The following is a 13,437-nucleotide window of genomic DNA, read 5'->3' as shown; positions in this document are numbered from 1 at the left end:
GCAGACGCGCCCACACGACGTACGATACGGCTACGTTGCCTTTGAGCGCGATGCGTCATCTTCTCTTCTGCCATACAGCCGACCTCCGTTCTCTCAGCGATCTGCACCTCCGGCCGGCTTCTCCAAGACGACCGCGTGTTCACGTACCTCGAGACGTCGCTCCCCGTCATCATTCCGACCGTTTCCCCAATAAGTCCAGCCTCTCAGATCCCTTTCCTCGCGGAAAACTATTCTGTGAAGTTTTTATAGGGAGACCTGCACATTCGTGAACTGTTGCAATTCGTCGATAGCGACCGTCAAGCATGCTATTGGTGTCTGTGGAAGGTGTGCGGTTATTGGCTTTGGTTCACAGGGGAACTACAATTTCTGTTATGACAGTATCCGTCACCCCATTCAGTCTGCCATTTTATTCGCGTGCGGTCACGATCTCAATTGAGGTTGGCAGTTCGGCTCGTTGGCGTCTGGTTTAATTTTCTGTCATCAGCGCATCGTACAAGCGATCGATACCAACGATACTACTAGTGTTTACGTACGACGATTACCTGTCTTCATAGCTGCCTATTTTAAACTCCCTCCCGGTCGCCAGCACTTGGTACCCTCTTGTCCGCCAACGTTACCAATACCGGTGTGTTTGTCACTTCGAAAGGCCGCTGTCTTTACCGGGGGTTGTCATTGCTTGAAGCCTGGTGCATTCAAAAGAGCGTTGTGCGTTCATCATAGCTGTGAATATAACCACAGACATTATTATTTTACTGCAAGGTACCACTGTCACTTGCTGTTTGCACACTCAACTTGTCTCCATTCTTCTCCTTGATGATTCTCAACCTTTCCCCCAGCCGGACATATTTGTTCCACCCTCGCTTCCATAATAAGCCCTCAATTGTGCAAAATAAAAAAAATATATTTGGTGAATCCTTCTGCTGCATTGCACTTTCTTGGGCAAATAACGTACGCCTCTTCACGCTATCAGTGTGAGAAGGTCGAACTTCACTAATGGCTGCAATCGAATGAAAAGAGATTCCTCAAACAAAACTTGATTACTGAACTTGACTAGCTTACTGCAAAAGCTGCAGCCGCTGGCTGCCATAGCAGTGGTGAAAGTAGTCACAAGTAAAGTCGCCTGTATCAGGAAATTGAAATGCGAACGACCACATCTACGCTAATGCTAACCGAAGAACAGTACGGGCCACGTCGTGACTGTGTAGGGTGCGGGAAGAATGCGCTTGTAATACATGCAGCGCCCTCTACCAAAGGAAGTTGGAATGGCATACTTGCTTCTCAGGATGCACTTTCACGACGACAATGCTCATCACTCGATATTACATACATGTGTTTCCATAGCTTCCGTTTGGGATAATTATATCCAATGACATAGAAAGCCTGGATATGTGCAAGGCAGCAGAAAGTATTCGGTTTGCTCTGTAAGTTGCTTCCACCGGGTACAGCGTTTAGCCGATTCCGGATATTCAATGGCAACATGGCTAACGAGGCAATTTTTCGTACTATGCATCTAGAGCAATATTTAGAACTATTGTCCTACGGCGCACTTTGCAACGTGCTCGAACCCCATCCGGATGAAATTATCAACAGCAACTAGGTCCCTCCCGCACTTAGCACGAACAGTGAGAGCTTCAGCCTTGGACGAAATCATGATCCAGTGCGCACCACGTGACACCCATATACAACAAGCAAAACACAACGGGAACGCGCACAGTCCTTCACCTTGGACCAGCTTGCTTCGTTGACACAACGCCTGTCATCTGCTCGTTTCTCGCTGCCCAACCGCCAACAGCGGGCACAATTGCGCGTTCACAATCACCTCCCGTTCTCGCTATCCGTCAGCACTGCTCCTAGTCCGCAAATTAGCTTCACGGTAGGCCACAGTAGGTTAGAGAGGTCACCAGCGGTTTCCCGAGATTGTTCATGCGGAATAGCTGTGATATAAGGCCGTTTTTGGCATGACAACGCAACCACCCATAGGCCGCCGAAAACCCAGCAAGTGTGGTTCCTGTGGCCTGTCCGAATCGTGAGAAAGAAGCAGATGCGATAGGGGCCTGTCTATGACCGTGAGGGTCGACGATCTGGCCACCTTTGAGCGCATGCTCAAAATCAATTATGTCTTTGCAGCTCGACGTCAGAAGGTGGCGCCAAACTTCTCAAAAGGCCGCCCCTCCGACACTAGACTGCCATGACAGGGACCGTACATTTCAAGAGCACGGGAAAGAGGGCCAAGGATTATTTAGTACCGGAATAACGAGACGTAGTTCCACTAACAATACCAGCGTATTGACCTTTAAACTCAAAGTTGTAACGCGACGGCACTTCTTTCTAGAAATGTTAATTCCCGTTAATCTACAAACACAATCATTCGTGCAAGAAAACTGGCGAAAGAGCACACTTAAGCTGTTTCGTAGTAAAATGGCAGAAAGAACTAAAGATAGCCTGGGTTTAGCAGAGAAATCACGCGCTTGATGGCACATATTTATTGTAGTTATGATGTTTACGTGATGGTTTTTATTGTGTAATTTTGTGGTCAACGCATCCTTCAACCGGCCCATTCGCAGTGTTTTGTACAAGTAGCTCTACGCATATTTAGATTCAAGTTATGTGTCAATACGGTTTTTGGCCAAGTCGAGCAATAACGTACTCTTTGTGGAACATATGATTGTTGAAGAGCAAGGAAGCCACTTCTAGGGTACAAGGTAGCAGCATAAATTCAGAAGAATTGCGTAAAAACTATTTTCTTCAGTTATTTAACACTGTGCTATAAAATTTTTCTCTGATATTTTGTAAGTGTATGTTATTCCTTTCAGAACGGGGCAGCCTGTGGCTTTCCAGAAGAAAAAAATATTATAATAATGCATCTTTAACGCGTGCACGTCACTTTGACGCGGTGAGTTTTTGTGGTCTTGGGATGCCGCATGACAGTCAGGTAAGTGGGTGCAGCCCGGAAGCTTTCAACCAGTAGCCGAGGGCTAATGCTGAAAAGGCGCCGAATCAGAAATAACCTTTGCTTTTTTTGAGTTCAATTATGCAGAACCAGTCTGTAGGCGTCATATGAGATTGGGAGCTATCGCGGTCTTCGTGACATCGCGTGACACACAGGCGAAGTGTGGGTGGTTCCAAAAAGTTTTTGAACAATCGCGCAGGGCTTATTGAAGAAATTAAATAGAAAAGTTTTAAATAGCTTCAAGTAGCAGCGCCCATAGTATGAAAAAACTCACAATAACTCTCGAATGAGCGCGTGTATCGCGAAAGAATAACACCAACCTCAATGTCGGGATCCTTGTCTGAGGTGATGACAGGTGTGGGAAGGGTTCTAGTCACCGACCGGACGCAGGAAGAAACATTGTGATCATAGATGCAGTTTAGGACCTGCGAAGAGACTGCTGTGTAAATAGCTTCTCCAGGTTAGAAATGAACTTTTATAGATGTATGCCAATATGACAATATAAAACATCCAAGACAGTGAAGATATAAACAAGTTCTCAAACCTTTTAGACCCTTTTGTTTCGAAGTTACAGCAGTTGCTCTTGCGTTCCCGGGTGCTCAAATGGTCCAAATATGTCCATCCCGTATCTTGTCTTTCGTGTGCCAATAAACAGAATTGGCTAAATGGTGTTTCTGAAGTTTTCATGTTGTACAAACGACATTACACAAGAAGGGTAATACTTTGAACTTGTTTGCTATGTGCTCGCCACAAGTACTTCTTTCGAAGACGTTAATAGACCTTTACAATCAGTGGGTGAACATCAGCAGCAAGTTCTCAATATGGAGGCGCTAACGTTCTTGTAGTGACGATGCCTTCTGCACGCATGAACAACCTTTCAGCTACGGTCAACTCTTCTCAAACTTCGCAGTATAATTTCTCGTCAGTCAACAGTTGGCCTCAGGCTATTCGTGATGCGCGATCACACTTGAGAACTATCTGAGCGGTACAGTCTTCAGCATTTCAACGTTCAACAAAGAAAAAGGAAAACTAGGTGTTTAAATCGTACATTACGAAAACCTCCAGGTGAAAAAAAATTGGCATCATATAGATCGCTCACCCGATCTATTCTCGAATATGGTTGACCCATCTGGAACCCTTATAAAATATCTGAGATTAACACTCTCAAATCAGTTCAAAATAAAGCAATTCGTTTCATATACCACCGTGATGAGTGGCACTTCTCACCCTCATCTCACCTTGTTGCACTTGGTCTACGACCTATGACCGAGCGGCGGGATCGCGAATGCCATAAAGTATTGCATAATCTCGTTAACACCCCACGCTACTCAATAATGAACTACTATCTGTCTCCTGATGAATTGAAACCTACAAGGAATAGCCACAGACTTGACCTTACACTATTTCAGCCGCGTATTTACCTATTTCGGTACAGCTTCTTTTCTCGTACAATGGAGAAATAGAACTTACTACCAGGTGAAACTTGGTCACTGCCTTTAGAGAAATTTTTGTGCAAGTTAACTTGATTCATGCTGTGTTTATTATTACTCGCAATATCTTTCAATTTGAAGTTATCCTGATTCCTACGGTGTCGAAGTTGATTTGAGCAGAAGAATGTTTTGTTATATGGAGTGTACAAACCCACTCCTGTGATAGCCCAATTGGGCTGCAGTATGTGTAAATAAATGAATCTCCAAGTTTGAAGTCATTCCTATGTTATGATTACATCAGCAAAAGCATGAGGTCATCTAAAACTGCCGCTCAGCCTTCTTAATTAGTGAAGATAAATTTATTTTTCAAGATTCACTGGGATTGCACTAGGAAGTTACAACACGAGCTGTGCTTCCCACCTTGCGATACGGATAATACTGTGTCCGGTGCTTCGAGAACACAGCAGGGTCACTAGGGTGCTTCATACAATCCGTTTAGGGTCCGAGCAGGCGTCCCAACAAGTACACAAGCAAGTTTTAGCGAACTGAAGGGCTCGTCTCACGCTCATCGTCCGTGTATATCCGCTGAACGGCGTTCACTGTCCGCGATGCAAATGCAAGCGTGCTCCGTGCAAGGTCTCTCAACTAGCGATAGTACTGCGGGAAAGGCGTAAGTGGAAGAGTCGGTAGCTGCGACGGCCGGCATGTGATGTTCGAACACGCGCAGGACCTCTTGGCAAGCTAGAGGATCCTTCGCTTGAGCAAAACTAGTTGCAGCAGCTGCATTTTTAACCATAGCGCTCTACGTGCAAAGAAGGGAAAGCATTGCTCCTATTTTCCCTGGAATGCGTGAGGAATGCTGAATGCGCGAATGCGTGAATAATTGAAAACAAGGCGCCGAACGGAGCAAAACAAGCGGCATCTGAGGATGTATTCATCAGGACGATTGGATTCGTCTTTGTTTGAAGCGGTGCTATGCCTTCATCGCAGACATGGATAGAGAATGGAACGACAATGACATTGAATGACCACGCTTCAGTCAGCTTCAAAACTGCTTTCTGGATGCGATAAAGGAATCCTTTGAGGATATATGTGTACTGTTGCTTGGTTTTTAGAACGTTGATATGAATATACTACAGGGCCCCTTTGCAGTCCGAAGGGATAATTGTCGTCATTCACTGGAGCTGCTATTCAAGCTGGACCGAAGCCTATTTGTTTGAACTCATGCGAGCACTGAATGAGCCATGCAACATCATCTACCGTCTGTAAAAATCAAGCAGCCTGTTAGAGGAAAATCTGAGGCGCACTTTGTTTAGAAAAAAAAAACTATCGACAGTGTTCGCAGAATACACACGTCTTTAGTTCAGAAGCACGATAAAAATGAATTCCAGGGTGTTGGGCAGTTGTGCTGTGAATATTGTAAGGGTGGGTTTGTACGTACGAAGCAGAAGGGAAGTAGGTCTGGTAGAGAAGGAAGAGGAGGACTATTTTTCGGTCTGGTGGCCTTGCCCTATCAAGTGCCTTTGGGCCGGGCGTTCCGAATAAACACCTCACGCCTTGTGATATTTTTGGTGAAAGTACTAGCTACCTAGTCCTACCAGGGAACCTTTGCCTCCCAATCTTCGTGGCAGTCGTCAGCTTGGCGGGCGTGCGTAAACGCTGCCCGCCATGGCCACTAATGCAGGTGCTTCGACGTCCACAACTCTTTTCCCTTACCATCCGCTGCGGGAGCCACGTTACGACGCAGGAAAAACTCAGCAAGGCCTCGATGTATCACTGACACATTGCGAAAGGGAGAGTAAAAAGCAACAAATGGGACTCGAAGCCACAACTTATAAATCTCGTGTTTTCGCTTGCTGACACGGCGTTCGTTTGGTACCAGAGTCATGAGGACACCCTGAAAACCTGGAGCACTTCGGTTGAAGAAATGAAACCCTGTCTCCTTGGGACCACTGCCAAGAAAAAGCGTGCTGAGCTGACTCTCGCCCAAAGGGCTCAATTTGCTGATGAGACTTGCACCACATGTATTTACGAGAACCTTATGTTGTGTATGCAGGTGAACCCTTGTATGTCAGAAAAGCTATTGCGGTTTTCGCGACGCCGCGTGACAGACAGGTTTTTGACCAATCGCGGAGGGCTGATTGCAGAATTGGAATAGAAAAGTTTGGAACAGCTTTACGTTATAGCGCCCAAGGTACTGAACAGCTTGAAATGGCAGACCTCTTTGGTCTACCTTTATGATGCCATTGTTTGTGCCTCAAAGATTACCATCACCCTAAGCGACATGCAACGTTACAAGCGGCTGTCATTTAAGCTGCCAGTTAAGGTTTCGGGCACGCTTTTCGTGCTGTGCACCAGACGTACTGCGTTCTTTGGAATTCCTGATTTCCCGGGAAACATTCTTAAGTCGACCTTTTATTGAGAACATACAAGGCGCGTCAACTGCACATTCCAAAGGATATTTCGTGCAAAAAAAAAATTGGCATATGACACGCACATTGCTGGGAAAACGTCAGTTTGTGAGCCCGCAACTCTACCTTTTTGCGAGCGTGTAACTTTAATGTTGTCCTCCTGATAAAGTGTATGTCCTAAAATGTCAAATCTTGCAGTAAGAAGGTACCAAACATGTTCTTTGGCTGACTTTGTTGACAGACCTACTCCATCGCATAATAAATACTACAACGAACTGAGCTATAATTCACTTCTTCAATGACGCCCAAGATCTAAAGTTTCGTATTGATTCCCGTTACTTGGGATAGGGCACCGAGCACGACAAAAACCGAAGGGCACCTTTATATAACAAAATCCAGAACATGGAATGGAGCGAACATTTCTTAACCAAAGTCCCTCAAGGTACCTGAATGAAATCTTTAAAGAAGTTTGTCGAAGTTCGCTAGCTGGGGCAGGAAAGCAATCGTTCAGTTGCTTCAGAACTTTTCTTTAGCAGAGAGGTCACTGTCGCCTTTGTGACTGAGGTGTTTGTGGTTTGAAGCATTCACAGTGCGATCCTTCGCTGTGTCTGCAGAGTAAAAACATTTTCGTTCGTTTCTATCATTAGAATCACCAAAGCGATGTTCTGCCAGATTTCATAAGCAAGTAACAAACAGCCGCATTCAACCAAATATTTTCCTTGCGAAGAAATGGTGTCACACTTCATGGCGTACTGGACTGGCTGAAGAAAACAACATTCACAGACAAACACCAAACTATAGCAGACGTATCCTGCCACTTGAAACATATTATTCGCCGATGCATGTATTTTATGAATTTACATAAAAGTTTTCCGGTCTAAGTCTCAAAGCTTTATGAAAAGTTTGCACTTACATATTTGACCAAAACGGAAATATATGAAAATGTGTAGTTGCAGCCGCGTTTGCCACGTGTGCTTTTCGTTATCTCTGTGCACGCCGCTCACCTCAGCCAAAGCCCACATTCCAGGTATTCCTCCTCCAGCCCCCGCCTGCATGCGGAGGACTCTCTGGCCGTTGCCTTTGGCGAACACGGCGACCATGGATGTCCTGGGCTGGCTGCCGCCTTTCAGTGCATTCGGCACGCCGGCTGTCGTTGCGAACGCGCTCATGTAGTTGTTCATGATAAGGCCTGGTACTGAAGCCTTCTTGCTTCCAAACCTGCACGCGCACGAAGACGCGCGTTCTACCGTCGTTCTTCGTGCGTCGCTGCGCACTTAGAGTGGAAGGCCAATCGCTCTAAATCTCGTTCAGCGTACGTTTTAGCGATGAGTGAAAAAAATGCGACATATTGTAACCGCTTACTTCTGAACGGAGTTTCGGGTAAAGTGAGAAAACTAAAGATTCTGCGTTCGCTATGTGTCTTATAAGAATAAACAGGTGAAATTATGGTCCTTTTAAATGTTAGCTCTTTTCTGCAATCGTTTTGGAGATATCTGTACCTGTTTTTGAGCACATAACGCCAAAGGGCGGAAAAAAATGACGAAGAAGGGTAAATACAAGGGACGGGCGCAAAATTTGCATTATATTTCAGACATTGATAGTGGGCCTACACCAAGACAGACCAAGTCAACACGTGTCACACAACTTTCATAAACTACACCTATTCGTTTGAACAATCTTCCACACACTTGTATGTTAGCCGGCGTTCGAATGCGTGGGACACACATCCAAAGTTTGTATGTGAACCTTGGTGATATATATTGAGGAGCAACCAGATAATTACAGATTCTTTCACTTACTTGCCACGCAAGAATACAAAATGCGCAAACCATTCAGCAACATAACCGGTACAACATTGGGTTAGAAGATGTCCATTAGCTGCAGCAATTTCACGGAAATTGGAACATAGATGACAAATTTTCCGTTACTATAATTTAAAAAAGAAACTTGAAGAGCTCTTTTATTCTGAATTTCTTGTATTTCATGATTTATTGTGGGACATATATCCATATCAAGTCTAAAATATTGAGACACATGTTTTGCGTATTCCTGAAACCTGACTGGAATATGATTAAGAGTACCAGCAGAGCGAATAAGTAAATATCTTGAAACGGTGTTATGGCTTTGCTTAATATAACCAGGCCAGGACATCTGTATCATCTAGATATATTGAGAGCAGGTTTCTAACGCAATTTTTTCTTCGAACATAACGGTTATATAAGCATATAAACAAAACAGAAAAAGAGAAGCCTTCGGTCAAAAAAAAAATATGCCTGCATGTGTAAAAAACGTTGTTTTTATTCCTCCAGTCATTCATTCAGGTATTCAACCTAAATTAAAGGTCGTCATCGTACCTACTGTGTTGTTACACTAGTTACTACTTTTATGTAAGCCGCGGTTCACACACTTAAGAGTAACTAACGCGTATTAAAGAAATTGGTCATCGTAGTTAGTACTTCATAGTCACACTACTTACAACTTTTATCTAACTCACATTTCATATACCTTGGAGTAACCGCACATATAAAGGAAATTACCCGAAATTCACTAATCACCCTCACAAATATTCATCATCATCATCATCATCATCATCATCATAATCAGCCTAGTTACGCCCACTGCAGGGCAAAGGCCTCTCCCATACTTCTCCAACTACCCCGGTCATGTACTAATTGTGGCCATGTTGTCCCTGCAAACGTCTTAATGTCATCCGCCCACCTAACTTTCTGCCGCCCCCTGCTACGCTTCCCTTCCCTTGGAATCCACTCCGTAACCCTTAATTGCCATCGGTTATCTCCCCTCCTCATTACATGTCCGGCCCATGTCCATTTCTTTTTCTTTATTTCAACTAAGATGTCATTTACCCGCGTTTGTTGCCTCACCCAATCTGCTCTTTTCTTATCCCTTAACGTTACACCGATCATTCTTCTTTCCATAGCTCGTTGCGTCGTCCTCAATTTCAGCAGAACCCTTTTCGTAAGCCTCCAGGTTTCTGCCCCATATGTGAGTACTGGTAACACACAGCTGTTATACACATTCCTTTTGAGGGATAGTGGCGACCTGCTGTTCATGATGTGAGAATGCCTGCCAAACGCACCCCAGCCCATTCTTATTCTTCTGGTTATTTCAGTCTCATGATCCGGATCCGTGGTCACTACGTGCCCTAAGTAGATGTATTCCCTTACCACTTCCAGTGCCTCGCTACCTATCGTAAACTGCTGTTCTCTTCCGAGACTGTTAAACATTACTTTAGTTTTCAGCAGATTAATTTTCAGACCCACCCTTTGCTTTGCCTCTCCATGTCAGTGAGCATCCATTGCAATTGGTCTCCTGAGTTACTAAGCAAGGCAATATCATCAGCGAAGCGCAAGTTGCTAAGGTATTCTCCATCAACTTTTATCCTCAATCCCCGTTTTCGAGGGCACAAGTTGTCCCCACAAAAGGCTAGTTTCGTCAGTCCAGGTTTTGCGGCTTTCTTCACTGTCACTACTACGTGTCAATAGTGTATCATTAGTAATAGGTACAACGGCATTTTTAAGCGAGATTTTTATGAAAGAATCAGAGGAAAACAGTCTTCCAGACATCCGGCCGGGTCAGCACCCATATCCTTATTAGGTATGTTTATTTGACATGTTCAGATTGTTTTTTATTGGTTGTCAGCGTCACACAGTGAAGTAATTTTTTGCGAACTTACGGTTCGTTGATGCCGGATATGATAGTCACGGCTTCGAAACCCTTGATTATGGACAGGTGGACACCACCGTAGTCTGGAACAATCTTGTACTGTGAGTTCGTGGCCGCCTTTCCAGACAAAGAGCTCTGCTCTATTTCATCCACAAGTTCCGGAAAGTCCTGCAAAGTGTGTTTGCTGAAGTTTGTTACAGAACATAAACACGCGCTGTGATTTAGTGTTCATAGACGCTGAAAACGCGGACCTGTTTTCGTCGGGCTCTCTTATTTACTGAAGTGTCCTCTTGCGTTTGTTGTTATATTCTTTTAAACTCACATATTATGAAAACTGATTTTGTCAAGTGACGCGATTGCACCTGTTCATGTAAACCTAAAGAAGGGCTAGTGTTCTGCAATAGTGCAGGTAATCAACCTAAAAAAGGGGTATCTATTTTCTGCGCTGCTAGAAATCTTTTTTAAAGAATCTGTTCAAATCGACTGTCAATGCGCATTTGTTCAATGTTTTCATATCACAGCGAAGGAGCCCAATGTTGCTGTCTGCATTATGTATCGCTCCGCAGACCGGTGGATCTCAAGAATATGTTGCCTTGTGTTCAATACATGTCTGTGGATTTATAACATCATCAGTGTATTGGTCCTCCCCTTCATACAGAACAACAAAGCATCTCTTCCTTTAGCAGTTACCAATAAAACAGTTCGGCCTAATTTATTATAAATATTTACGCAAGATATAGGTGGAAGTGAATTGAATTTAAAATGAGAGGGAGATATTTCTGAAAACTTTTCATTTAAGTACACGATAATGGAAAATTTCTTGGTGGAGGGGATGGGGAGGACTACTTCACTGATATTGGAGGCGTCTGTTAAATCTAGAAAGAAACGTTCAGGTTCAGTGACTGCAGTGAGTACATTTTCTAGAATATACATTTCTTAAAATTCTAAAAAAAGGTGCAAAATTTTCAGAAACACAAGTATAAACAGCAACCTAAAATAACATGACAAAGTTGTAGTGTCCACGCGACATTATGTCAAATGCGATATAAAAGCTTCGATATTCCAATAATTTGAGGATAGAGCTTTTCACTCTTAGTCAAATCTTGCATACTGTCCTCTTAAACCCTGTACTTAATGCTGCCGGCACCGCATATAAACGTACTTTCAAGCTCGTTAACATAAGTCAAAACAGAGGTGACCTGCTGGTCATGGCTGTATGCGGACGATGGGCGAACGGAGCCTTTGTGTGTGGCCCTGCCAAATTGGGGCGACAAAATACGTGCCAACGCGTCGAGAGAATGCAAAGAAGCAAAAGCTGAAGGAGCGGAGATGGTGATGCTAACTGTCCTTAGGAGAGCAGTCTCAAAAGCGAAAGAAAGGGAAAAGGTGGACAGACCAGATACACTAAGAAACGAGTAGTCGCCCATGTGCGCTGTTCAAAGTAGCGGATTGGCAGAAATTAGGAAAGAATGCGCCGTTGGAGAAGATCAAAATTCTTGCGTGACCTGGGGGAAGAGCCCACTGCTGTCACTGGTAAATGTTGCCATTTCGATGAGCCAGTGACCTTACGGTACTGCTTTCGTGTTGAGGAGTCATCTGGTCGCGTAGATGAAGGCTCTCAGTGATATAAGCAATGCTACTGTGAAATTTCAAGCCAGTGCAACCTCTACAACATTTGTATGTGCTGCAGCGACACAGGGGTGATCAGTGGTGGCCGGCAGACATGTGTGCTGGATTAGGTGGGTGCAGATGTGCGTGCTTATTACACTGAAGCAGCGTCGATTCAGGAAGTCGATTATCGCTTCCGATACGCTATGCTTGCTAAATGCTTCATTTCTGGCATCGCATCATTTTGAGCCCACAGGTAACGAATCTCGACAATTTAAAGTCTTTACATGTACTGCGGACACCCTTGTACGAACACGCCAATCAAAGTTTATGCTGTGTCAACTTGCCTTAACTCACCTCCCCCCCCCCCCCCCAAAGCTGAGATCTGTTTCTGTTATCTCCAAATGCACTATTTCAGCAATCGTTTCTTTTGTGCAGCCTAATAACCTAATCGTCAAAATTTAATGTGCGACTGTTTATTTCCCCCAATCTACGGTTGTAAGCAAGAAGTATTCTGTTTTTATGAGCAATTTGCTGCAAATCGACAAAGAAGTTCATTGCATTTTGTACTTAATGTTTGGCAAAGGACGCTAACGTTTTGAAACATCTCTTACTGTGTCACGTAATTTATTCTGTGTAATGTGTAGATTTTCGAAGATTTCTTGCTTTCCCCTCTAATAGGTCGGGTTAACTAAAATTCATAGGGCAATTGGCTCCGTGCATGCTTCACGCGCACATGATAATTCATCTCCCATGAAGCAGCAGCTCCGAAATGCCGGTTTGCTCTAGAAGAAGAATCATCCACGCATGTCTCGGAGATGAGCTGTACACTCGTTACACGTAAAAGGGGCGATGTTTTATGCCACAGGCAAAATTCTGAAAGCGTGATATCTGACGTGCAGTGTAGCAATTTTAACTTCCATGGCTGACTGAAAAACATATGGTTTTCAGTGCATTTGTTGTCTCGTATTGTTGCCTAGAAACTGCGCTGCATCGCTAAAATTATTGTCAGAGAGAAAAATATCACCAAAGCGGACATTTTGCATTTTGTGAAAATATGTAATGTTGATTTTTGGCTATCGGACATCAGCTATCCCAAACATATACCTTAAAAAAACATCTGTTAAGGACCTGGGTTTCAGAAAGTGTCAAATGTCACACTTTTGTCATTCTCATCTGAGTATTTTTGCATGTAGGAATAATGTGCCAAAGGGCTACAGTTGTAACAACTCCATCAGAGGAAGCAGAACCCCCGGCTCTCCAGTGAATGTTTAGAGTGGCCCAGAGCACTGTTAAGCGAAGATCCGGCCAGGGAATGTTCATTGCAGGGAGCAAAGCTCGCATGCGTATGACG

At 44.1% G+C, this 13,437-nt stretch overlaps 1 protein-coding gene across 1 annotated transcript in view; it reads right to left on the bottom strand.

The window, feature by feature from the left end:
* LOC135907760 (glutathione hydrolase 1 proenzyme-like) overlaps positions 1 to 13,437 on the bottom strand; it is a 96,260-nt gene that overhangs the window by 25,463 nt on the left and 57,360 nt on the right. The window contains exons 10-12 of the mRNA XM_065439486.2: positions 10,486 to 10,643; positions 7,796 to 8,009; positions 3,271 to 3,375 (exon numbers count right to left, since the gene is read on the bottom strand). Of these exons, the coding sequence (XP_065295558.2) occupies positions 3,271 to 3,375; positions 7,796 to 8,009; positions 10,486 to 10,643 (477 nt within the window). The remainder of the gene's footprint in view (positions 1 to 3,270; positions 3,376 to 7,795; positions 8,010 to 10,485; positions 10,644 to 13,437) is intronic.

Source organism: Dermacentor albipictus, chromosome 8, assembly GCF_038994185.2.
Source record: "Dermacentor albipictus isolate Rhodes 1998 colony chromosome 8, USDA_Dalb.pri_finalv2, whole genome shotgun sequence".
NCBI lineage: Eukaryota > Metazoa > Arthropoda > Arachnida > Ixodida > Ixodidae > Dermacentor > Dermacentor albipictus.
Note: the sequence above shows the minus strand (reverse complement) of the source record. Positions and strands in the feature narration are given on the sequence as shown.